The sequence below is a fragment of the Ambystoma mexicanum genome, chromosome 5q (assembly GCF_040938575.1).
Source record: "Ambystoma mexicanum isolate Mex_15411 chromosome 5q, UKY_AmexF1_1, whole genome shotgun sequence".
NCBI lineage: Eukaryota > Metazoa > Chordata > Amphibia > Caudata > Ambystomatidae > Ambystoma > Ambystoma mexicanum.
In genome coordinates, this window is record NC_090933.1 from 128,641,859 (window position 1) to 128,668,011 (window position 26,153).

Consider the following 26,153-nt stretch of genomic DNA (forward strand, 5'->3'; position numbering starts at 1 on the left):
TGCGACGGCCTTTATCTCCCTGCAAAGCTGGAGAAAAGTGAAGCGCATGGTTGTCCCAAGAGGGTTCACTAGTCAACCAAGTTTCCTGTAATAAAATCACATAGAAGTTGTTCAATGTTTCATTCTTATTATTGAGTAAGTGATGAAAACCCCGGGTATTCGAAGAAACAAGGGATATAAGGCGTTCTGCACCAATTTTGCACGCTAGTTAACTTCTGGAATCACAATTACAGCAGCATTTGGAAGTGACAACTACTGGACTTTTACCAGGTTCTTTTGGAACGGCTTCAATCGACAGGCCTGTCTGTGACTGTTCATTATTGGAGTTTGTCGGACGCAGCAGAACTAGAAACCCCATCGCGAGTCGCTGATCTTTAGCCTCCCAGATGAGATTTCTGACAACTCGAGAACTAAGCCATAAGCAAGCCGTACTCACAGTGGAATCATTAAAAAAGTCTACTTGTTCTATGTCTGCCGTGCCAATATCTTCCAATAATGGAATATCTGAGAACAGTTCTAAAATGCTACGCCGGTTAAGAAGATATTGCGGATAAGGGGGCGGGCGACATCCAAGTATTAATGCTATCGCATGTTCATTTCGCAATTTGATTTTAGTAGGTTGTTTTACAAGTTGATTTTTGTTTTTGAACATTTGGAGCAGAGGGAAGTATAATCTTGTTTTGAAGGGGGCGCAGTGATTGTAGAAATTTAGCTATTTCAGCATCATGAGAAGATGGAAGGAATGGTATAGACTCAACTGCAGGGCTTTTATTGCAGGAGAATGTAACCATTGCTTTGGATGCAGGAAGCACGTTTGTTCCATCAGTGGCAACAACAGGGCAGAGAGATGGTGCTTGTAGTATCGGAAGGGAAGGAAATCTTCTCATATAAGCATCAACTTCTTTTCTAATCTCTTGTCTCCTGGCTACTAGAGCTGATTGTTTGTCAGCGGATATAGTAGTTTTATTTAAGTCAAGAGAAGGTACTGGGCTCTGCTTTTTTTGCATTCCAACTGGTACAGCAGAAGTATTTTTTCTGCTACCTGCTCTCAACAGGGATTGAAGTTTTGGAATTTTGGGCTTCTGGCGTGGATTGAAATTTTTTCATCATTTTGAACCGCTTGTACCAGGCTGACTAGCCTGACCTAGTAAGGTATAGAAAGGAGAGGTATTATTTGGGTTTGCTATTTTTAGTTTACGCAGTTGATTTAATTGAATATATTTTTTTTGTTACCGCCGAGGAGGCCATCTTGCCGTTCTTAGATGGAAGAGTAAGCATTTTTATAAATTGCTTTGAACCAGCTGTAGTGCCCATCTCATTTGTTTTGATGTTTTTGGATTTTTTCTCACCTGTGGGTAATGTTTTTTGTCTAGAAGGAAAAGGTTTTTGTTTTTTACAGAATATTGTGTACGGCTCCTGAGCTGAAGAAATAGGCTTACTAGGAGGAACAGCAGCACAAATTTCATTATCAGGTATATGTTCGGTAATGATTTGCCTGATATAAGGCAGGGAGCAAGGTATGCCAGTTTTCCACAGTGATGGGTGTCCTTTGCGACCCCGAATTTAAGATGCAACACGATTTATCCAAGGGGCATTTTGGCCAACTTGTAAAGGAAGTATTTGTTGCAATAGATGAAGACAGCTACTACATTTGACACTTTTATAGGAGATAGACATCTATCTACTAATACAGTCACAATCGGAGTGGGCTCAGTCATGTGTTTCCTTTTGCGCCCAATGCAGTTCTTGTTTTGCCTGCCACGCCAACACAGACATTAACTGAGTACTTTGAACATCCAATTTTGTGTTTAATGTGTTAAACTATTGGGTGATAGTTTGCAAAGTAAGATTCATGGCTTCCAAGGTCAATTCGACCACTTTCGGAATATTTTGGGGAGTAAGACGCTTTTCTAATGAAATGTACTTCCGAGGAGTGGGAGCCAGGAAAGAGGAGGTTATATTAGATAGTGTGAAATCAACGCTGGTGAACAGCTTAGATGAAAAGGACACATTTTCAAGTGTTTCTTGAATCGTGAAATTAGACCCTGGAGAGGGAAGGTCAATGACTGCTACGTCAGAGATTGTTGGGATCACCATGCTATGATGCTGAGACGCTTCGATCATAGGAGCCATAGAGTCACTTCTCAGTACTGTACTATCAGATAAAGAAACATTCATGGTAGTACAATGCCCGGCCTTGATCTTAATGGCCGGTTTAGAAGAGGGCTGACAGGAAGCAGCATTTTTTTTAGCCAAGCTTGTTACGCGATGAATAACTTGCTTTTTTTGTTTTAGAGCAAGGTTTTGGCAAAATAACTACTTGTCGAGGTGTAGATACACATGGGATGATTTTAGCTTGTCATTTACATTTGGATTTTCACAATTTAAAAGGCAGCATCCCTGTCCGCAAAGTATACAAATTTCGTTACATTAGAATTAATAAGGCAGTCTGATATAAAGACACACAATTTACAGTGCAACACAGTTTCAGCAAAAGCACAAGCACACTTTTGTATGGAATGCACGAAACACCCCACCTCATTAAATTCGCCAAGAAGTTGAAAGAAGGGGGGCCTGCTCAGCTTGCGACGCCGCGGCAAAGCAGGACTTTCAGGGGCTTCCACTGGTGCACGTGCGCGAGCACAGTTATATAGACACGCCTACAAGCTGTAATGTGCAGTGCCTAAACCGAGTAAAAGGAGAAATATAAGTAACTGTGTCAAGTCAATATCAGTCTTTGAGCTCCTTTGAAATAATCCTTCACCTTGTGGAACTTGAAGTGCTTGATTTATGCAGAGTACAGGATCACAGCGGAAAAATCCACAGCTGGCTGTAGAGCGGACCGCAGCAAAGCGGGACTTTCAGGGGCTCCCACGGGTGCTTTTTATGTCAAGGATTGCTTTGATTACCACTGTAGAGGCTAAATTGTACTCAGTGAGAACCGATAAACTATTGGCTTGCAAATTTAATCGTGAAATAATTGCATATTTTATGTTTCATACATCTCTAATGAACCAATTCCTTATGCCTTTTATTGAATCTTTTTTTCTGTGCGTTTTATTGGTTAAATAAACCTTTTAACACAGTGTATCAAAATAGTAAAAATTAGAGGAAAAATAATTTTATAACATAGACAATTATAAAAATGGGTTATAAAGAAACCCCATAACAATTTCAAATACTGATACATACAGAAATCCTTCTAATACAATAATCGTTCCATAAAACCCTTAATGGAAGGGAAAAAAAGTTGTTCCTAGACCCACTAAAAATTATTTTATACAATTCAGTATTAAAAAATACCTTAGCATAATGCAGTTCACCCCCAAGTATCTGGAGCAATTACAGCATCTCCTGGCTTTGTATCCACATTTGGTAAAGCATAAAGTTTAGCGTGGTTGATCTACCATAGCACAGAGAGGCCCATAAACAATCAAAAGTAAAATGCTCTATTTCATATCTCAGGCCAGCAAAGTCTTTTTTTTAATAGGTTTCCACTAGCCTAGGAGGTTCAGCCGCTACTTTACATAGCCTACAGTATCTCTGCGCATATGTAGTCCCCACCCAAGCACCAGTCAGGGATAATGTGGGGAGCAGTTCTAGCCTAAGGTTAATTATAAACCTACTCACCCTTACATCAAATAACCTAGTAAGATAGTCACAGGGGACATTCACGGGTACACCCTCCTTCACATAAAGCTGATCTCTTCTGAATTTGCCCAAGTGATAAACATTAGTATTTCTATCCAAGGTCTCAGCCTTCTTTTTCCGTTTCATTTCACTAACCCGAATGGGTTCGTCAGATGAAGGCTCGAAACCCATTTCCTCCGAAATGTACATCTCTCACCCATTCCCCCATGGGGCTATTGGTAAGATCCTTTGACAACAACTTATGAGACGTGGCAAATGAGGCGTCTTTATAATCGTACGAAGAAAGAAAATTTCCATCTTTATTTTTAGTTGTGTTTCAAGAGATATTAATCCCAATTCACAGTTTATTGCCTCAATAGGGGTATTTCCCGGCAGCCCTAGGGCTCTTATCCACAATTTTCCTTCCAGTTTCCTGACCCAGGATCATTTGTTAAGACCTCCAGCCCATATGTTAAGCAAGGAATAATGCATGTTTTATGTAACTTTAGCAGGGCCTCAATGGAACTTCCCATATTTTTTCTAACCAGATTTAATACAGCAATAAATCTACGCTCCACCTTCCGTTTCACATAGTATTCAAGAGCCTTTGCACTCAAAGTATTAGAGATAGGATTCATATGGATACAGTGTAGGATAGTTGGATTCAACTTCCACTCGCGGAGCTTTGCCCACAATCTCCCCCTATCGACCCTGTCAAAGGCATTCTTATAGTCTATGAAGCATATATAGAGAGCGTCATCTTCCCTCGTCATACATTGACGCAACAGAAGGACCATAGGTTAGATAAGGAGCCCATCCCCTGGCTAAAACCATTTTGGAATTTCAGTAAAAGGCTGGGGTTTTTAATCCAAGATTTAATTTCCCCTAATAGTATCTGAGAAAATGTCTTCGAGCATGCATCTGTCATTGCCAGGAGATGATAATTTTCAGGATTATCTATAACCCCTTTTTTGAACACCAGAATCAAGATAGAAGCTTTCTAGCTCAGCGGGATAACACCAGTATTTAAGATATTCACTAAAAGGTGGGATAAAATAATCACACAATATTCTGGTTTATGTTTGTAAATTAGATTAGGGATCCCATCTGGGCCTTGAGTTCTGGATGGCTTCAAGTTACGAATAATCCTTTCCACCGCCTCAATCTCAATATCTAACGTGTCCCTTACCTCACTTCTTCTGTAGACTTTTCGAATCGTATTGACAATATTACCTTTATAATACAGGCCATTTATATGTTTACTCCAATTTCTTTCAGAGATGGGATTAACTTCGGGTCCTATTCTTGAATCACAGGTTATGGGAGATTTATAGAAGTTCTAGAATTCCCAACCATCATAGCAAAGAACGTTTTACATGATAAACCATTGCATAGTACCCAAGGATGCTTAATATCTTTAGATGAAATTCTTATAGTTGGTCTTTAATTTAGATATTGTTTTCTTTCACCTAAGGGCTTCCACACCAGTTAGTTGCTTTGTTTTTTTCACAGCACCAATACATTTTCATTTCTCTTCCGCATCACTGGGTCATAATATTTTTCTTGTATGTTGCATTAACTCTAGGGGACTTTCTCTGTTTTTGAATAGTTTTTAGCATTCTCTGACATCCATTCAAACAGTTCAGACAACACGGTTTCCTTGGCTACCCAGTTGGGACAAAACGAACCAAAGAAAGCAGTATACCATTCCATATTTCTTTACAGACCAGTAAATCCGATTACCAGACAAGTTAACCCTTACTGCACCCGCAATCTTCATTTTCAATTTTAACAGGTCAATAGTGACTCTTAACCACATCATCACTTTCAGTAGTCGAAATTATCTGCAATTTACCCATCTGTTTACACATTGCAAATCGAACAAAGACAATCAATCGATGATCTACAATTCCTGGCACACCAGGTATATGGATGATCACCAAAATCCCAACTTCTGGGGAATAGTTGCAACAGACCATTGGAATTAAACAAAGTGTCCCAAGGGTCCTCATTACCAACCCATTCCTCAACCACAATAACAAAGGTAGCATTTTTGTCGTTAATCACAAGATAAACATTTTCATTAACCTCTTTTGGATGGAATCTTGCGTAATTTCGATCACCCAGATCTATAAATAGCTATTGAAAATAACATATTGAAAACAAGATTCTAAATACAAAAGAAGCAAAATATTTCTCTTACATTTTTTAAAAAAAAAATATATAGGAGATGACCAGCAACTGCAACATTTCTGCCCATGTCTTGGTAGCATTGCCCGAAAAAAAGAATTGAGTAATCGGTCACGCATATTGGATTCATTGTTAAACATTTCCTACGTTCTTATAGTAGGAAAGTCTATTTGAGAAGTGTCACACATTCCACAATGCTACCTAGTAGCCATTGCTGGACGTGAACCTCCAGTTCTGAGCCACAAAAGGAAGGCATTGTGGGTATGCAAATTAACCCAAATGCAAACCTTTTTCTCCAGGAAATTGTCTGTCTTAAATGGACTTTCCTCCTTTCACATTTCAGCAGAGGGTTTTTTTCAAACCTTTTTAAAACCACCATAACGTTCTTGGTGATATATATATATATATATACCTATATATAGATAAAGGCATCCAATTACACGTCTTAAACCACCCACCAGGGAAAGAGTACAAAATACCTTGTTTGTGAGACTATATCTGACCCTACACACAGTGTAGTACATCAATCTACACATCACTGTCAGACACCTACACACATTGGACTTTCACAGCCCAAAGCAATCCACCACAGCTGCCCCAAGTTGGACTAAATGAATCCACACATCAGGATTGCCCTGAATATCAGAATCTCTTCACCACTGGCAAACAGAGCTTTCTGACATTATCCAGAACACCCCAGTCCAATAACATGCTCGGCTATAGAGTATGACCCCACCAAGTATACAAAGCAAATCTTCACAGCCTGTATGCAAACCTCTGTACCTAACACTTGCTAGTGACTATATAGGAAGCCATAATTGACAACTTTCTCTACTGTCACACACCTTCATGTTTTGTCCCCTCAAGAACATCATAACACCCACAGAGATGATCAGACTTAAGAGTCAATAAAAATATAAACATTTTAAAGCACACAAGAACAAGCCTACGCATATAATACACCTAAGGATAGAGGGGGGAAATCTACAGATCACTTAAGCAATGCAGCATACACACAAGATCTGCTAAAACAACATAATATAGAGTGTTTCTTAAAATGTAAACACCCATGCATGCTTACACACACATTTCATAATGTACACAAAGCCCTATATAAACTCTTCAAGCTAATCCAGGAGCCAGCAGCAGTTTGGTTTCTCAGAATGTATGCATGCTCCTAACTGGCAATGTTGGCATATGTTTAGGGTGGCAAGCAAGCTGAAAAATACCTACCTCTCTTTCGCTAACCCCAGTCAAACCACTGACGGAGACTGAGCCCAATGCTAAACCCTACCCAGGCAAACATATCATTGAACATTCCAAACGCTGTCAGTGGAAATTATCTATGCAATGGCAGATGTGCTGCAAGGTATAATTGGATTATCCTGTTGGATAGGTTCCCTTCTGTAGCTAAATTCTCATTTAAATAGGACAAAATGGGTTTCGAATGTTGTACTTGATAGCACGATTGACCAGCACAGGAGCGGCTGTATCGGTCTCCTGAAAAGCATTGCTCTAATCAGCAAGACACCTCCATCAAAGCTGGGTTATGTCGATCTGGCACACCCCAGGTGACAGAAGTAGGCACTGCAGGGTAGCGAAGAGCGCTCCGTTGTTGGTCGCCTATAACCAGCAATGCCAATTTTTTTTTTTTTATTTATTTATTTTTATTGGGTTTTGTTTTAACCCTTTAAAAAACAAAGAATATACATAAGCCAAGCCTTAACATTCATCTCTAATCAGTGCCAGCCCTCATCTCCCCATCTGTTTCCCCTAACGTGAGCACGGGTATGCATCGCAGCGACCCAACGATCATGTCCACCGAGACATCATGTAGATGATCTTTTATAATACGGAGAAAGGAGACCAATGCATATAGCATTGCTCTGTTTGATCCATCGAACATGGCTCTCCACCAATCATCTCGGGTGAGGCACTGAAAGTTCATTGTTATTGGACTAAAGATGTTGACTCTTTTGGACTCAAACATAGGGCACGTTAGGATTAGATGTTTCAGAGTTTCTTTTGGGGAGGCACAAAAACGACAGGTCAAGTCCACGTCCGAAGATTGTGACCAGTAACACAGGCGTTCTTTAGTTGTCATGACATTCAGTCTAAAATGGAGATAAAGGGCCCGAGCCCATTGGTCGGGAAAACGGGCCACATACAGGGGTACACATCCATATGCCCTTGCCTCTGCCGGCGCTTCGAGCATAGACCTTGATTTGGCTCGTTTGTCACAGGTCTGGATCCAGTCATTTCTCCAGATCTTTAGTTTTGCTGCATCTGGATTTTCAAGAAGCAGTTGCATCGTGATGTCGTACGTGTTGAGCACGTCAAGGCATAGCTTGTGCCATTGGAATACGATTGTATGGTCCTTGGCATACTGGAAGTTGTGTAAAATATCCATCTGGGGCAGTGTGCTCTTCATGTTTAGTTTCCTGAAGATGCTTAGGAGGTTCCAGGCGACTCTCGCTTGCAAAGATATGTATCCAAGCTCATATCTAATGCACACTGTGGCGGTGCCCTTGGGAAGATGGAGGACCCTGGACCAGAAGATGTTTTCTAGGGAGTTCCACACCTCAGAACCACACCCAAAGGCATTTTCGCCAGCGTATGTCAGAGACGGTGCCACCTTCTGCTGGAAGAAAGTTAACGTTGGTCTTAAACTAAATTTACCAAACTTTTTGTTGATTAGGACTGCTTGGCATGCGAGTTGACGGCATTTTTTCTTAGCTGAATCAACCCAGGGTGCATCGTTTATGCTAGCACTTATCTGCATGCCTAGGTATCTTGTGTTAAGCACACGCCCAATGGGTTCTTTGTTCACGTACCAATTAAGTTTCTGCCGAAGCATATTGGATCCATGGAGTCTTTCAAGGACCATAACTTCGCATTTCCCTCTGTTGATAACAAGCCCGTTCTCTGTTAGATATTTCTCCACGGCTGTCAATTTCCGCTGTAGACCTATAGGGGTTAAGTCTATCAGTATGATGTCATCTGCGTAGACTAAATAGTCCACGTGTGAGCCGTGGAGTTTTGGCGGGAAAGTACGCAGACCACAGAAAACGTTCTTAATGTCGGATATGAACAGGTTGAAAAGGATTGCCGCAAGTGGGCATCCTTGCTTGACACCTCGAAAGGTGTCAATTGATGAAGAGAGGTTGCCCTTTTGATCCAGGCGAACTCTGATGTTCGTGTCCGTATGAAGATCATGGATAGCGGCTAGCAAACTTGCAGGGCAATTCCATTTAGTCAGTTTAGACCAAAGCAGTTCTCTATTAATGGTGTCAAATGCCTGGGACAAGTCCACAAAGGCGAGATAAATCTTGGAATTAGATCTTATGGCTTCCATTTTCAATAAGTTTAGTGTTAGGAGGTTGATACCACAGCCCAAACCTTTGACAAAACCAGTTTGTCTAGGGTCCATCTGGTTGTAGCTTGTTAACCATTCCGTCAGTTTTTGTTGAAGCAGAGTAGCATAAACTTTGCCCAATACATCGAGTAGAGCAATTGGTCTGTAGTTCTTCGGATTGTGGCGATCGCCTTTTTTGAAAATCGGTATAATCACTGCCGATTTCCAGGACTTGGGAGTCTTACAGTTATTGACAATCCTTTTAAACAACAACTCGCAGAAGGAGGTCCATAGTTCAGGTTGGAGCTTAAGTGTAAAATTCGTTAGGCCATCAGGGCCAGGGGCTCTTGAGTTGTTCAAGTTCTTAATGACTCTCAGTATATCGTCATGGTCGAAATCCATGTCCCAATGTGGCAGTGCAGGTGGTCTCCAAGCAGCAACCTCATTGTTGTTACAGTAGAAGTTTGCATAGAAGGAGACCCATTCGGCCTCAGCGACCAAGTTAGCTTGGAGAGCATGTTGAGGAGCAAGATTGTCATTTATCAGTCTCCAGTATTCAGCGGTGTTTGAGCTCTTCATTTTTGCTAACATTAGCTCTGCATCATTCTGCAGCATAATACCTTTGTGGGACTTAAGCCAGTTCTTATAGCGTTGTTTGAATTTTTTGACATTTCCGTTGGCAGCGCTGGGGGTTTGTTTGCGGGCCGATCTTATCTGCCAGCGTAGGAGTCGTTTCCGTTTTTGCACCTCAAGGTCAAATTTGTGCATTGATTGGAACAGACTGTTACCCATGTGGATCCTGTTTTCACGGTATTGAGTTAAGAGGTGATCATATTCCGTGACATCAGAGGTCTGAAGGCCCATGAGGATCTTGCTTGTCTCATTACAGTCTAGGTTTAAACGGATCCTACCGGTTCCTGTTCTAATAGGAAAGGCCCACTGATCTCGGGGATTTTCGACTGTTTCCATGAATGTCAAGACCACCATGTCATGATCGCTGTACTGCATTGTTTGGACAGACAGACTAGTCGTTCTCATGTGGATCCTACTGGATACAAATATGTAGTCCAAGGTTGAGTTAAGGTCGCCTCGGCGCCAAGTAGGAGCAGCTGGGATATCTCCCATCGTTTGACCATTCAGCATCATCAGGTCACGTAGCTTCATTTCCAGACACCATTGGGTTGCCGGAAGGAATTCTGAGTTCTTTACAGTCTTCTTGCAGCCTGATTCATTCGAGTGATCAAAGCAGTCAATATTAAGATCCCCGCAGACTATCAACTCATTTGCGGGGCCAGCTTCCATATACTCGTCCAAGGACTTCGTGACTTCATCTATGAAGTTTGTGGTTCCGCTCACTGCGTGGTTCCAGTAGAGATTGAAAATGCAGATCTTAGTTGTAGCTCCAGCGGATGTGCTTCCCACTCCAACCGTAGTCGCCTGAATATATGGGGAGATGCTTGTTGAATTTAGAATCCGAAGACCTGAGTTGATCCTGGCAGCTACAAGTAGACCTGCCATCGGTCTCCCTCTATTCTGTTTGAGCGCCGGTGTATGGGCAATTTCAAAACCCTCCAAGATGGGTTTTTCACAGAGCCATGTCTCTTGTAGGCAGATAATGTCCAAATCATGGGCCCAGGTGGTGTTAAACAGGTGAGTGAACCCTCTTGTGTTCCAGGAGCCCAAGTTGAGATTTTTTTTGATGTTATGATTCTTGGGGGCCTGGCGTTAACAAGACGTGGTGTTGTTTAGGGTTTCAGCAACCCAGGCCCAATCGTTCCCTTGCGTCATGGATGATGCTTCAGACACTGGCCGGTCTTCAGTTCGATGTGTTTGGCTGACTCCTTGGATTGTAATCTTGATGTTGTTTTGGCTAAATAGCTCTTTCATAGGCTTCCAAGGTTTCTGTGTCAGGGAATCGGGTCTTGACTGGAGAGCCGCAATAACCCGTTCACTTGGACACTTTGGAAGGGTTTTATCGTCCCTACCAGCTTCCATCTGGTTTGCAGCTTCATTTAGGGTCTCTGTTGAGGCCCTTATTGGAGCTAGTGAGATATCAAACCCTAGCGACATTAACGCAGGTCCAGCTTGGAGCAGAGTGTCAGCTTTAATTTTTGACTGAACGTGTAGAATAACTGCGTCATTTTTAGTTTCCTCGAAGAATTCTACAATTTTCAGGTCGCTTGATTCAATTGCCCGTAGGCTTGGGATCAGATGACATAGCCATAGCACATTGTGTCGATTCAGTATCAAGTCATCATCCGAATCGATCCGTTCCAAGAGTACGTGTTGATAAGAAGACTCATTCTTCCAATGTTTACTCTTATAATGTTCGTTTGTTGTGTGCTTTTTTAATGTAGGATTTTCTTGCGGCACCTTTAGGTCCTTGAAATACAGTGATTTAGTTTGGGTCGGGTCGTGTACTTTCGGGCCTAACCGATCAGTCTTGAGGGCTTTGGGTAGTTGTGGATTGATACAGAGGATAGGAGAAGCTTGAGTTTCTGTATCTTTCATTTTGGAAAGGCCCTTATTAAGCTGGCCGCAAGTCTTACGTCGTTTCTCCTCGAGCGTCATGAAGGATTTAGAACAGAAGTTCATATCTTCTACAGAGGTGATGATTGGCCCAGTTGCTGCGCATATGGATATGATTCTGGGGGTTTTTCGAGCCGGCACTTTTGACGGAGAGGAGTTATTGTCAGCCAGATTTAGTCCAATATCGGGCCGATTATTTATTGTAGGGCAGACAACATTCGAGAAAACATCGGCGTTATCTCTTTGTCTAGAGACATCCAAGGGGGTAACTGACAACAGGTTGTTCTCCGCGGACCCATCCGCTATGTCGGCTACTTGTTCGTCATGTACCGACAAATTTAACAGCTCCTCCGATATGCAACATAAATCAATTATAGGTTCAGTGACCGGATCTAGCTCGGTGTCAATGTCGTTTGGTTGAGATGCATACACATCTTGTTTCTCCTTTGAAGTTGTTTTGTTGACAATTACGTTCAGAGTTTTTAAATTACGCAAGAATTTCCTAGAATCATTACCTCGATTCTTTTTTTTCATTGAGATGTTTTTTGGTTTTTTGTGTTCGTTGCCTCTGTTGGTTCCAGTCTTCAGGCCGGTGCTGGGCCCTCTTGTAGGATGTTTAAATATGTCGAAGACTGCAGCGGCAGCATCATTTCCAGATTTTGGTGTGTCAACCAACACCTCTTTAGCAGGAGCATGGCCAAGAATTAGATTTGAACCAGCAGCCGCTTGAGTGTCGTGGAGGGCCGAGTTCTCTGCATCCTGAGTTTCCGGGCAGATGGCCTGGGAGTTGGTCAGCGCGAGTGTAGTCAGATCAGTAGCAGCGGAGGCTAGCTCAACCGTTTGCGGGCCTGTAGCACATGGATTAAGTATCAACAGCGATTGCTCCTGATCATCTTCGAGTGTAACCTTTTCAGTCCAAGCTACCGTGTCTACACATCTGTCGCACTCAAAAGTGGTAGCTTCTGCAATCTGGGCACACGTGGCTATTGGTATCCGACGTGGTGAGAATACTGCATGGTTATTTGGAGTTCGAGAGGTCTGTACATTTTTGTCTTCACAAGCTTCGTTATGGTTAAGATTATCTGCTTTTTGTTGAAAGAGGTGTAATGCCTGTTTAGCCACTTCTGCCAATAATTTTCTGTCTAATAGTGCGTTTTTGTTACTGTCTATTAGAGCATTGAATGCCGTTTCCACCTGTTTATTGGTATGTAAGGATGTATCCATTAGAGTCGTTTGAGAGTTATCCAGGTTAGCAATCTTCGCATTTAGACCACTAATTGAAGCTAGTAAGTCTTTCATAGTGTCGTTTATGTGTTCATACATTTTTAGGAAAGGAGCCAAAGCAATTGTGGTTGATGACATTATGAGAGTTTGAAGCTCTTGCATATTTGGTGTATGGCATGCATTGCCGGTGCTGTCCATTATATGGCCTTTAGATCGCCTTTTGCCCACTGGGAGGCGTCTAATCTTGGGAAAGGGGCGCTCCATTATAGATGAGTCCGATGAAGATGAAGATGAATCTGTCTTGTCTTCAGTTTGGTAGCTCACGCTTGAGGGTCCATGCATCCGTTGATGGAGGTTGAGCGATGCGCCATTTTGCAATATGATGAGGTCAGCCCCTTTCGCAGAAGCAGTTTTCTTTTGTGAGCATAGAATGCTCGATAAGAGACTCGCACGGCCACTTCTGCTTTCGTTCAAGTTGGTTGTGACAGAATTCTTCTGTGAGCATAAGATGCTTGGTGAGAGACTCAAGCGTCCGCTTCTGCTCTCGATCTGGTTGGTCGTAGGAGGGCTCATGGGGGAGCTTTTGGCCAACAGCTCCGATGGGAACACACTAGGCACGACATTAGTCGGAGCTCTCGTTGGGGCTATATCAGCCGGCGAGGGGTGTTTTGTGGCCCGAATATTTGATCTACTTTTATTCAGGTGCTTGAGGTCCATCAAGAGCTTATTAACAACTTCCAAGGAGTTTCTGCGGTTGGTTAGATCTTTTTCTTGCAGAGTCGGCGTCGTCTCTCCCTGAGCATTTGGAAGGGAATCACAGAAGTCACGGGTAAAGGATTGTAAAACCGGGTTTGAGGTCAGTTTAGTCACTTCGTTGAATGTGAACACTGTATCAGTAGGAGTACCTTCGTGCAGCGTATTTAGTGGCGACGCCGGGGAGGGTAGCAACTTCTCGTGAGCACTATAGAATCGTAGGCGTGCAGAATCATTAGTTGGTTGTTTCTGTGTTAAGACACCTGCTGCATCGCAGTCACCAGTGGTTATTTGGAGCACCTGGGCACCAAACCTCTCACTATTAAATTGACAAGGAGGCGTTTGCATGACGGCGGGATCATCTCGCATTGGGGTACTGTCGTGTGATGAAGTACTGGCTGGAAAGTCAGAAGGTCCGAGTGTGAGGGCCGAATTGGACGTGTCCGTCAGAGTATCTTGTGTTTCCTGGGCACTGGCACACTTGTCAGGCGGCCCGTCATGTTTACTTGGACACGGGGAGTGAGTTGAAAAGGCATGGGGAGCGGCCCTTTTAAATGGACTGGGCTGAGTAGAAGCGATGGCGATGGTGAACTGTGCAGGAGTTACCTCGGCCACTCTCTCGACTCCCAACCCCTCTACCACTTCTCCTACTAGCCGGAAGTGAGAGGGAAAGACCGAGTCCACACATGAAGTAGTTGCCACACAAACACTTACTGTTTCATCATCGTTGTCGTTGTCGTTGTGTGTATATGTCGATATTAGCTGCATCGGACACTCGCGTTCATTCTTGGATTGCACACTGTTAGGGACAGCAGCAACAGCAAGAGTAGGTGTACAATATGTCACCGGAGATTCCGCCGAGGTCCATGAGTGTTCGGAGTCAAGGTACGCTGACTCGCGTACACGCTTCCTTTGGGCTCGAGTCTTTATAGCGTCACTCACAATCTTCCCTTTCATCAGAGCCGTGTGTGCGTTGGTTCGCATAGTAGCTGTAGCTGGAGCGGGAGTGATCGCAGTGTGCAGAAGCCCAGGGAAAAGTCCCGGTTTTCCTCGGACTTCCTCGGACTCCTCAGACTCTGCCAGACTCCGCGCCCGCTCCGCGGGGAGAGGCAGGTTTTAAGCAAAAGCAAAAGTCACTCCCACAGCAGTAGAAAGCAAAGAGTTACTGGTCACTCCTCAGACTCTGCCAGACCCCAAGGAATGATTGCCGTAGTGTGACATCACCCTGCTCGAGGGAGGTCACCAGATAAACAGATTTAGCTGTTGAGCAGCCATTTGTCAGATTGCTTAAAAGGGAGTAGCTGTGGTGGCTGGCAGAAATTGAGTTTTGTTTTTGCCATGGTTGACCTCTTCTTTTACCACTTCAAGATTCTTTAGGCCAATAGAGGTATTTTCGATCAAATGGGAATCTGTCACGTTTTTAATGCTACAGTACATAGGAGCATATAAACTAATCTCTTTGGATAGGTCCACCTGTGGTGCTTATTTCATGACGCACCATGAGCTTAGATTATTTAGCAAATTCCTGGTGTAACAGAGTAAAAGCAAACATGTTAAATAAGGTTAATTGCACATTTGGAATAAAAGACCATCTTCAGCTACTCACACATTAAAGTTCCACAGTGGGGAAATACATGAACGTTTAAACGTCTAATTTTGACAAGTTCTTTAAAAGAAACTTGAAAGTGGAAAATTTTGCAGTTTCTAAGATGTAGTTTGAACTATCTTTGGGAACTTCACGAAGTTTTTAAAATTTATGAAAGTCTTGTTTTGCCTCAAACTTGCAAGAAGCATGTAATGTGCTGCACAGATGCCCTCTGCAGCATATTCTCGCTGCAAGAACAGCTCAGTGAGAATAATGGGGTCACACGCACATCACATTATCTGCTGGGAGTGTGTGCGCCTGAACCTTTACAAGAAACATTTCAATCTTTTCTGGAGTTTGATTAAATTCTTATGTCGAGTACATTGAGAGATAACTTGAACTCAAAGGACTCCTTGGAAATCTCTCAAACGCTTGATTTAAAAGCCCCATCTGTTCCTCCACAGAAGAAATAACATCGAACTAAAATTCCCTTTCCACTTTGGTTTTATGTACACATTGGTAAAATGTTATCATGCCCTTTAATCGGGAGCGCATAAATAATGCATTATTCCACTTGGACCATTCCAGCCTTTCCTATGGATGTGACTGGTGGAGTCATTGTGGATAGACAATAAATGTTTTCTTTTTTGCAACGCTGGTTTAATCAGCCAACATTTGAAGGTAACTAGAATGAATTGTAGCGCGAGGGTTCAAAAGTCCGTATTTAGGTTTGCAAGGTTGTTGCTATGCAAGCACTTTATGTTATGTCAGCATTCCCCCAAATGGCGCATGGCAGCAAAAGACTGGAGCAAAACAAAAGAGGAAGGTTTAGAATTAATCTTAACTTCTGGCATTGATCTTGGCAACCCTCCAAACCACTGTTCTTTGCTTGCCAAGCCATTACAAAAAGGGAAAACCATATGCAAAGCAGGCTTGGTCCCACCGCAAAAGGGGCAGTCCTGCCCAAAATACTTGGTCACATCCCTTCTGACCAAGACCACATACATCCCCAAACATGTTTCGGCCTTATTGGGCCGCATCAGTGAGGAGTAGCTTGAGTCTCTAGGCTCAGCAGGTACGGCACCGACATCTGGGCATGCCCGTCACACACTGAGTTACTAAAGCAAAACAAAAGAGGTGATGGACTGGCAGGTTTAAAATTAATCTCTGCCATTACTCTGGGCAACCCTCCAGACACCTCAAAACTCAAAACCGTCCACCCATCACTTTTGTGGTTATAGTTTGTCTCACTGTGTAAGAGAGGGTGTGCCCAGATGAGGGTCCCTTGCTCGCTGAGCCATAGGGAACCAAGCAGCACCTCACTGAGGAGGCCTAACAATGCGAAACATGTCTGGGGTTGCTTGTGTTTCCGTGCAGAGGGGACCTGGGCTTGCAGTTCGGGCTGGGCTGCTACCATTGGTGGCAGTACCTGACTGATTTGCACATGGCTGGATTCCTTTTGCAATGGCGCAGATGGCTAAATAATAGTGGTGTGTAAGGTTGCCCAGAGCAATGCCAGTGGTTCAGATTAATTCAAAACCTTCCACCCCTCACTTTTGTGGTTATAGCAAACGCTGTCTATCAGGGGTAGCTTGCATTTGAAATGCAAGCGCTGGAGGGCTGGTCTGAGTCTGTGATGGCGCTCAACCTGTAGGAGCATGAGAATTACAGAGCATTATTCTTTGCACAGACTGGCCTGTCCTTTGCTCTTGAGGAAGTAGGAAACCAACAGAGGGGAGGCAGAAGGTGCAGGAAACAAGGCACACAATGTCTGCCGAAGAGATGTCCAAGGTAGTGAGTGCCACAGCACAGACAGCCCAAAAACCTCCGGAAATATGCTGAATTGTCAAGGGTGCCAGCAGGTGGTAGTGGTGGTTTTGCAGTAGGGGGCAGTTTGATTTGTACCAATTCACATTTCATTGGCAAACATTTTTGGAGTTACCTCAATTCCCACCCGTGCCATTACTTGCCCTATAATGTGGCCATCAGTTGGGAGATGAATAGCAGAGGAGGTTGGCCATATTGAATTGTCTATGGAGAGAGTGGCGCTGTGTAAACTGCCTTGCATCTCATCTATTGTGATAGAATTCAATTTCTAAAGGGAAGTCTATGAGTAACAGGTTCTACCAAATGCACATTTCAGCAGCTGTCAGACCCACTTAGTTCCAATTTCAATAAGGAAAAAGGTACGAAAAGGAACACGAGATTCCTTCATCTTGCAATACCTAATAACCTATTATGAATGTGTATACGTCGGTTGTAGTAAACTATAGTTCCGTGTTGTGCGTTATTTTGCTACTGTGCTCTTTGTGCAAAACACTGGGGTTCTTACCTATTGTAAGACATTTGTATGTGCATGTTAATAATATTGAAGATGAAGTTGGCTGCTACAATTGTATTTTCGTCAACTGAAATCCATTTAGCTTGATGGTACCGCTGTATTTTCGAATTGTGCAAAAAGTTTGTGTTTTAAAAAAAACACTGGTTTAGCCATCAGTGCAAACCGCAGCAATTGGGCAGACCTTCTAGAAACTCTAAATCCATACTTTGTCATATTAATGAATATAGCAATGCATTTTATGTAATCAAAAGCCTTATAAGGGTGCTGCAGGACATGATCCCGTGTGGGGTTAACTATGATAATTCAACAAGCGCAGCATATTTTCCACAGGAAGTCAAAATCATGCTAGACTTCAGGTAAAGACAAACATTCACTGGTCTTCAAAAGAAGCATTTCGGTACAATTCAAACGTAGAAGGCTGATAGCAAGCAAGCTGATGAGACGAAGCGCATTACTAACTTCTTTCCTTAACGAGGGCATCCGGACAATGTAATACGATTAGCAGGATCAGAGTGAGGACATTGGCAAGAAATGCAGTAAAAGAATTCCATGGGGAGAGGAAATACAGACTCCGATCTGTATGGGCTTAATGCCCTCCAACGGGAATGTGCAATCTAAGTAACCCAATGCTCCCATGACAATCACTGCTCACTAGAAGATGTGTGTTCTTTCTCCCAATCTGTCCAGGGTTCCAGCCATTGTGCCTTTTAAAGACCTTCCTTTTGGATGTACATGATTAGGACCAGGACATTAGTATGTGTCAAGCCAATCAAAACAGACAAGCAATGCGAGGCCCACAACATAAAATGTTTTAATAGCAAAACGTGTGTTTCTTCTTGCAACTGTAATGGGAAAAACTATGGGGACAAAGTATTGCTACGTGACTGAATATGAGGATGCGAGTAGGATTGCAAAGTGTGTTTTTCACAGAAAAGGAACATTGTTTTCAAGGGAAATTCACACATGCAAGTATTTGTGTTCAATCTATGTTTATTTGGTGCATTTCGAGTTTCCAGATGAAGAATAAGCAAAAGCTTCGACACCAAGTTGAAGATACAAAACGTTTCATAAAAGCAACAATAAAAGAGATTGATAAGCATTGGTAAAGCCCACAGTTTTGGTCAAAGTTTGATATTACTGCTTGAGAAAGCGAGCTCAAAGAGATCCTCTGAGGATGTGATTTGGGCGGGAAGGGGTTGACATTGGGTGTAAGTGGCCATAGGGTTTAGCATGGCCATAAGCAGTCAATAGGCGGGTAACATACCAAATCCCACATGCTGTGTGTCCTTCCTCAGATCCCATCTCTGTCCTAGCTGTACTCCAATGTAATAGGTTTGACTCACAGGTGGGGCTTCGGAAAGCATTTAGCGCTTGTTTTTTCTCCAAACCGGTCAAGTTACTGAAACCTTCTACTGGTTACTTTTTTTATGACCAAGAATCACAAGCATTTCACTCCTATCCCCTGGTGCAAGTTAAGTATCCTCCATTAACATGCCAGGCATCTCTGCCCACCCCTTAAGCTTCTACTATTGAAAATTGCACAGATTTGGCAATCCTCCACAATATGATAAGAATGACGACAGACAATACACACCTCATGTGTGTCTCCAGAAAACATTTTTTTAGGACTCAATAGCCATATGTTCTAAAAAGCGACTTCTTTTGTTTTTGGGATCCATTTTATGTGAAGATAAAGCAAATTCAAACTGAAAATGAACCCAGCATCAGCTATCCAGGGATTTCCATGTGCCCGTAAAAGTACCAAAGCAAATTCAAGTCTCGTTTGGTAACCGTTTTCAGTTTAACGTGATAAAGAAATCTTCACAAAAAGAGTAGTTCATATTTAGTGAACCATTTTATCTTCCTTGAGCACGACACATGGTAAAAATCACAAGATGACTTTCAAGATGGAGCTTCTGGCCTGCCTTCACTATTGTCTAAGGGGCAAAAGGAACAGAATGAGATGGTTAGACTTAGTCTGTACTAGGGTGTCACATTTTTTGTAGAAGCTGCTATTGAAACATTACAGAGAATTCCCAAACAGGCTAAGGAGAGTACTCAGACTGTCAATCCATTAAAGAACCAATAATGAGAGCTAACCTACTATGCTATGTTATTACAAGCTTTTTCCAGCTTACCTGATGCCACATTTAATGCTTACCATACTTTCAACTGCACATACTACCCTCAAATCCAATGCCCCCTTAAGAAATGTAATCTCCTGTCAGGGGGCATGAAAATCTAGACACCTGGATATTCTCTTTACACTATGATTAAACAGGCATGTGGCATTCCACTTTGCAATTTCAATTAGTTTCTGCAAATATTTCAAACCTACTGAATAGAAAACAAAATGTTTTCTGAATATTTGGTTTTCTTTTTGTTTTAAGTATAAATCATACCATTCACAAAAAACATTCCGTCTATACATTAATTATCAAACCTCATTCAATACAGATCATTTCATGATCATAAAAAAATCCTACTAAAAGTACAAAAATGTACATCCTCAATAAAAACACACTGGAAAAACATCTCCTCACATTATTGCTAAAAATACTGTCTAAAAGCATATGCTCTTGTACACTCGCCTTCCGTTCATTGAATATTATGATCGAGAACCTTACTAAGGTCAATATAAAAGACCTGTGTTCTGTTCATTAGTCTTTGCCACAGACTCTGTGATATAACCGCAGGCGTAGAGGTCACAAAAGATGCAAAGCAATTTTTCCCATCTACCAGCAACGCCAGACAATCTATGACCATGTGAAACAAAGTCTCCATACACATGTTCTTGCAGAGTCTACACGTTCTTAAATCTCTGGCAATCTGCAAGCTAAGCCCTACAATTTCTGAGGTAGGTCAGCAATTGAGACAAAATATCATATACCAGGTTCAGTAGAACTGTGAAGGAAACTTTAAGTTGAGTTTGATTTCGCCTTTGGTAGCATACCAAATAGACTTACCACAATGCCGCTTTAATCTCATTAAATCATCACTGCTATTTTGTTGCAATTTCTAACTTTCCTGTTTGTTAACCAATAAATTGTAGTGTTTAGGAGGGCAGATGTATTGAAATAGGATCGCTGACAAACAGTTCTAGATAGTACAATTTCTCAGAGCCGTCAATATCGTAGGACGTCAGCTGTAACAGTTGAGGTGTAAGAGACATTAGTGCTCATAAGTGGTACTGTGTTGTATGAGTTTATATAGACCATCTATGGCGCTCGGAGGCTACAGCCCCTCAATATTAGAACCAAGGGGTGAATCACTATGCATAAAAATTACTGTTGTTGAGTATAGTATACATTAGTGCAATTCCAAATTCAGAAGGAGAAGGGAGCAAGGTACAGGGGAAAAGGGGAGCTATGAAAGCAATCAGATAGTAGACTTAGGAATAGCCTGGATATTGTGTCAATAGTTGTTACAATGTTGCCAGTCTGCCATGATGTGGGTTCATTGAGACTGTTGACATCTGTCTTCAGCCTAAATAACCATTGCTGTTCTCGTCTTTTCCTTCTGATGGTCTATATACACTCATACAACACAGTACCACTTACGTACCACCAGCAACTCTATTCCAATTCATCTGCCCTCCGAAACACTACAATTTGCTATTTTGCCTGACATTTAAGCATTTTTGTGATTGTCCAATATTATCTATGGAAATTTATGCCAATTTATCTATCACCATGTACAGGCCCTTCAGAAAATGTGATAACTATGGTAGAACTCTGCTCTCATCTTTGAAACGTCTGGGGCATTGATACGGCCAGGATCACATGCAGAGAACTGATATTGATAGATATACTATTTCATATTTACTTTTAACGTATACAAAACCTTTCATGGAGCGTACACGATGACCACGATTGCGTGGCAAACACTCTTAGTCCTCTGTCTATGTTGAAGCACCCGCCTCTTTCACACGACATCTAGCTTCTTTCACGTGAAATCAAAACCACGGAAGACAATGTAAGGGCTGTATTTAATGTAGATATACACATTTTTTAGTTTAGTTTCATTGCATACTCTCGCTTCCCGAAATATGCCATGGAGCGTATACTACAATGACCATGAATGTGTGGAAAACGCTCGCAGTCCTTCGCCCATGTCGAGCACTACCTCTCTCATGTGACATCAAGCTACGTGATACAAAGTAAGGGCTGCATTTAACAACCTTCCGCGTATTGCTCTCCAGAACCTACCGGGAAACCTACCGGAACACCGCCAGCCTGGAATTACACTGTAATGGACCGTAAAAAGGAGACGTATCTCAAAGGTTAGTTGCGTCATTACAAACTTTAGATGCAGAGACCAGCAAATGGGTTGCACGGCTCCCGCTTAAGACCGTTACTATCTCACTCACAACAAAGACTCCAAAACACATGTGTATGGTGATATTGCTAACACCACTAATGTCTACGCATTATGGGGGTACACTCATTATCAGTTGCCCGTGTGTATCAACCACCTAGCTAGTACATGTTCTGTTTTGAACATGAATTTTAATTGTTACAAGATTTGTGATACACATGTTGTCACATAATTGGTAACCTAAACTAAAGAACCATGTTTGTTTTTTTCTTACTAAGGTTACGATGCATGCAGCGGATCACAAACAGACGCTGTGGGAAGACTGAAGGTACAGAGTCTGGAAGAAGGACCGCCAGTTAAAGGGGAAATACCGTTATGAGGGTAAGAGACGTCAGTGCCCCGACGGCTCATATAAGATGTATCTAATTTCGATAAACTTTCCTAATTGGAGCTTATTATGTCTCTCCCCCTCCCCGCTTTGTGTCATTTACAGGTGGGTCCTCGAGAAAAACAGCCATGCTATGCTGCATTTAAATCTTGAAAACAGCAGATCACTCTATACCAGCTGTATTAGCCCTGATGAAAGTGGTGCAAATGCCTAGATACCACTGAAACCGGTCGGCTCGCTTTTATACTGTGTCTGGCTAGAAGTTGGATTAGAAATTGCAAAGCTCTAAGCCAGACTACAGTCTGATCTCTCCACAGAACAAGCGGAAAGACCATGATATTTGATCACTCTGCGTTTGGAGTTTAGAAAAAAGTGCAGAGCACTTCATGCTTTAGGATATAGGAGAATTCTTTGAACAACTGGTCCATTTATCAACTTTTAATTATACCCACTTACACGCACCATTGGTCCATGGTATGAAAGTTATGGCACCAACCAGGAACCTGTGGGATTTTTAAGAACATCTGCCCTCCATAGGAACTGAATAAAGGGAAAATAATGTTTCACTTGGAAGGTAGTCTTCATTTGATATAAAGGCAACAAAACAACCAGATATTGGTCCCTGATGTACCCAACCCAAGTCATGTTCAACATATGTAACCCTGTGAAGTATCTCTATCTCGCGTCCTGCATATTATTCACTACTGTCAGTACCAAGTATGCTTAACTGTATCATGTAAGATGTACTCCTGTTGCCCTGTACCTTCTCTTGTAAGTAAAACATGTTTTTTTTTTAAAAGAAAAAAACTACAGACCTATCTCGCTTATCAACTCCGAATATAAAATATATGCTAAACTTCTGGCTAAAAGATTAGAAAAAAATCTTCCTAAAAGTATACACATTGACCAATCTGGTTTTATCAAAGATCGCTGAGCTTCATCGAACACTAGAAGTTTGTTCAATACCTTGTCTCTCTCTCAGAACTCTAATGACCCCTTAACCTTTTTGGCCCTATATGCTAAAAAAGCTTTTGATGCGTATCGTGGACCTTTGTGTTCCATTCCTTAAAATGGCACGGATTCTCTAATTTTTTTTATCTGATTCAAGTCTTATACTCCTCTCCTACCACGCAAATTCTCATTAATAATTCCCTTTTCCCTTCTTTCCCAATAGAAAGAGGTACGTGCCAAGGCTGCCCCCTCTGTCCCTTATTATTTTATCTTGCATTAGAAACCCCTTTTGCAGAGTATCGGAACTAACCTCAACATCAAAGGTATCTCCATTAATAAAATAGAAATAAAACTATCTGCTTATGCGGATGACATCCTACTCTACCTTTCAAATCCTGCCTCCTCCATCCAGCATTTAATAACTACCATAAATAATTTCTCTATTGTTTCAGGATACAAGTTAAATCTTGATAAATCTGAGGTTATGCCTCTCACCAACGCTTGCAACCCAGCCAATCCTACATTATTCAGTAGGCCTTGGCAACCTTTGCATATTAAATACTCGGGACTTCATATTCCTAAAGATATTCACACTACTATTACCCTCAACACTAAGCTCGTAACAGAAAAAGTAACTAAAATGGTCTTGGTTGGTCTCCTCTTTTCTCATCTTGGTGGGGTAGTCTTGATTCCATAAAAATGATGATCAGCCCCATTAACTTCTACTCTATGATCCCCGTAGCAATTCACACCAAATTAAAAAAACTTGAATCCCTACTTCTTAAATTCTTATGGAATCATATAAAACACTGAGAATTGCCATCAACAAACTAAGACTCCCTAAGCTTTTAGGTGGAGTTACATTTCCCAACTTTCAATTACATCATAATGCCTTTGTCCTAAAACAATGAACTACTTTCAAATGCTTTGAAACTCATATTGAGAACGCTCCTATATGGATCACTGTAGAAGCTGTAAATATGTTTAGGCTTTTTGGACAAAGATGTGGACATGTCTGCCAACAATCTTTCATTTGTACCTCATATGTTTATATTACCTGTTGATGAATTCACCTAATAAAAATTATTAAACAAAAAAACAAGTGCATACAATCAGGCAGGGCAGTTGTGGTGAAATGATATGTGGATTTGTAGACATCTGTGGCGTTACATATTAATTTTAAATATGTTTATGCTTTTTGGACAAAGATCTGGACATGTCTGCCAACGATCTTTCATTTTATAGAGCCTTTGTCTCGCTCAGAATTATAATTGGGTCTATTGTTAACCCGCTGATACAACAAGTTGAATCTCCTGCTTTATTTAATGTATTCATCAGTATTGCTCATCATAACATTACTTATAATTGGAAGAATACATCCAATTTATCCTATAATATCTGGTGGAATTCCATTTGCTCCACTCATCGGATGGAAAAATGTCATGCTTTTTCTGTTGACAGTATGCACACATTTAACAAAAAATGTAATGTGTTTATTCAATACCTTAATTCTGAAAAAGTTAAATATTTTCTAGATCACCAATGCCCTCTGCATTATCTTCTGTCCTGTTTTTGTCTTCCCCTGTTTGTCTCAATATTATTCATCAAAACAATCGTATCATATTTATTTTAATTAACTCGTCTCATCACACTTTATGGTTATAATGCTCCAAGAGAGCGTACATGGTAAAAAGTTTACTTCATGTGTTTATATTACCTGTTGATGAATACACCTAATAAAAATTATTAAACAAAAAAAAGTGCATACAATCAGGCAAAACAGTTGTGGTGAAATGATATGTGGATTTGTAGACATCTGTGTACAGAATCTCAAGCTGACATTTGTGTTTTCGATTTCCACAAATTATTACAAACCACTGTAGCAAACCCAGTAAACTACATTACTCTGAAAACGACTGCAAGTTTCTAGAAGGAGAGCACATGCCCATAAAATGTACCTTTCAAAACCGGTCAATTTCATTAAATGGATTCTGCTCCTAGCAGCAATAACCAGGCTTCCACAAGACATGGTCAGCATTGATAGTGTTGGATGACTTTAGCAGTGCAATATACGCTCATTGGTACAGCAGCTGGAAAAGAAAGCTGTTGGCACGTCACTTGGTAAACCGAGGAACTTAAGTGCATGGTACCAGAGTTGAGGGTGATGAGGGCGACAAAAAAAGGAACAGTGTACAAGAGACATGCAAGGCACGTACCCGTACGTGGCAGAGGTACATACACACCATTGGCTCACCTCTTTATCCATACTCTCCAAGTCCTCTTTACACAGGGTGTACAATGGCATGCTCTCGGACATGCTTGGCTGCCGCTTTCTTCTAGATGGACCAGCCTGCTCCTCATCCTGCCCTTCTGAGTGCAACTCATCTTCATCGTCATATACCTGCTCCTGGTGTGGCTGTACAACCCTGCAAAATGTCACATGTGCTAGATGACAACAGATTTAAATATGTACCAATAACATTTCTATTTACCATAACTCACCACACTGGTCAAAAAGGGGCACCGATATTTGCAAGCCACAGTGCTGTAAAACTGAAATCTCTTGCAGTGTAGAAAAACAACATTGTCCACACAGCATTTCATTGAATTGAACGTTTTCATCACATGAAACAGCGGTATGTGCATGCTCTTAATTTGTTAAGTCTGCAGGAAGGTTGGGGGATTGGTGTTTTGAAAATAACGTTTTAACAAACTTTTAGCAAGGTTTAAAAAAGCAACTGGTTGGATGGAGCAGGCTTTTACATTAAAACCTCTTAAAAAATGCATGCTTCTGACAAAAAAGGTCTCGTCGTTATCCTTCACAGGCCAAGGTGCAGCTTACGATACCTTTTATTGTACCAAGTGAAATCAATATGCAAAGATAGAAACA

At 41.7% G+C, this 26,153-nt stretch overlaps 1 protein-coding gene across 1 annotated transcript in view; it reads right to left on the reverse strand.

The window, feature by feature from the left end:
• The window catches only part of CTDP1 (CTD phosphatase subunit 1), a 1,764,689-nt gene that overhangs the window by 705,262 nt on the left and 1,033,274 nt on the right, over positions 1-26,153 (reverse strand). The window contains exon 11 of the mRNA XM_069620649.1: positions 25,518-25,689. Within this exon, the coding sequence (XP_069476750.1) occupies positions 25,518-25,689 (172 nt within the window). The remainder of the gene's footprint in view (positions 1-25,517; positions 25,690-26,153) is intronic.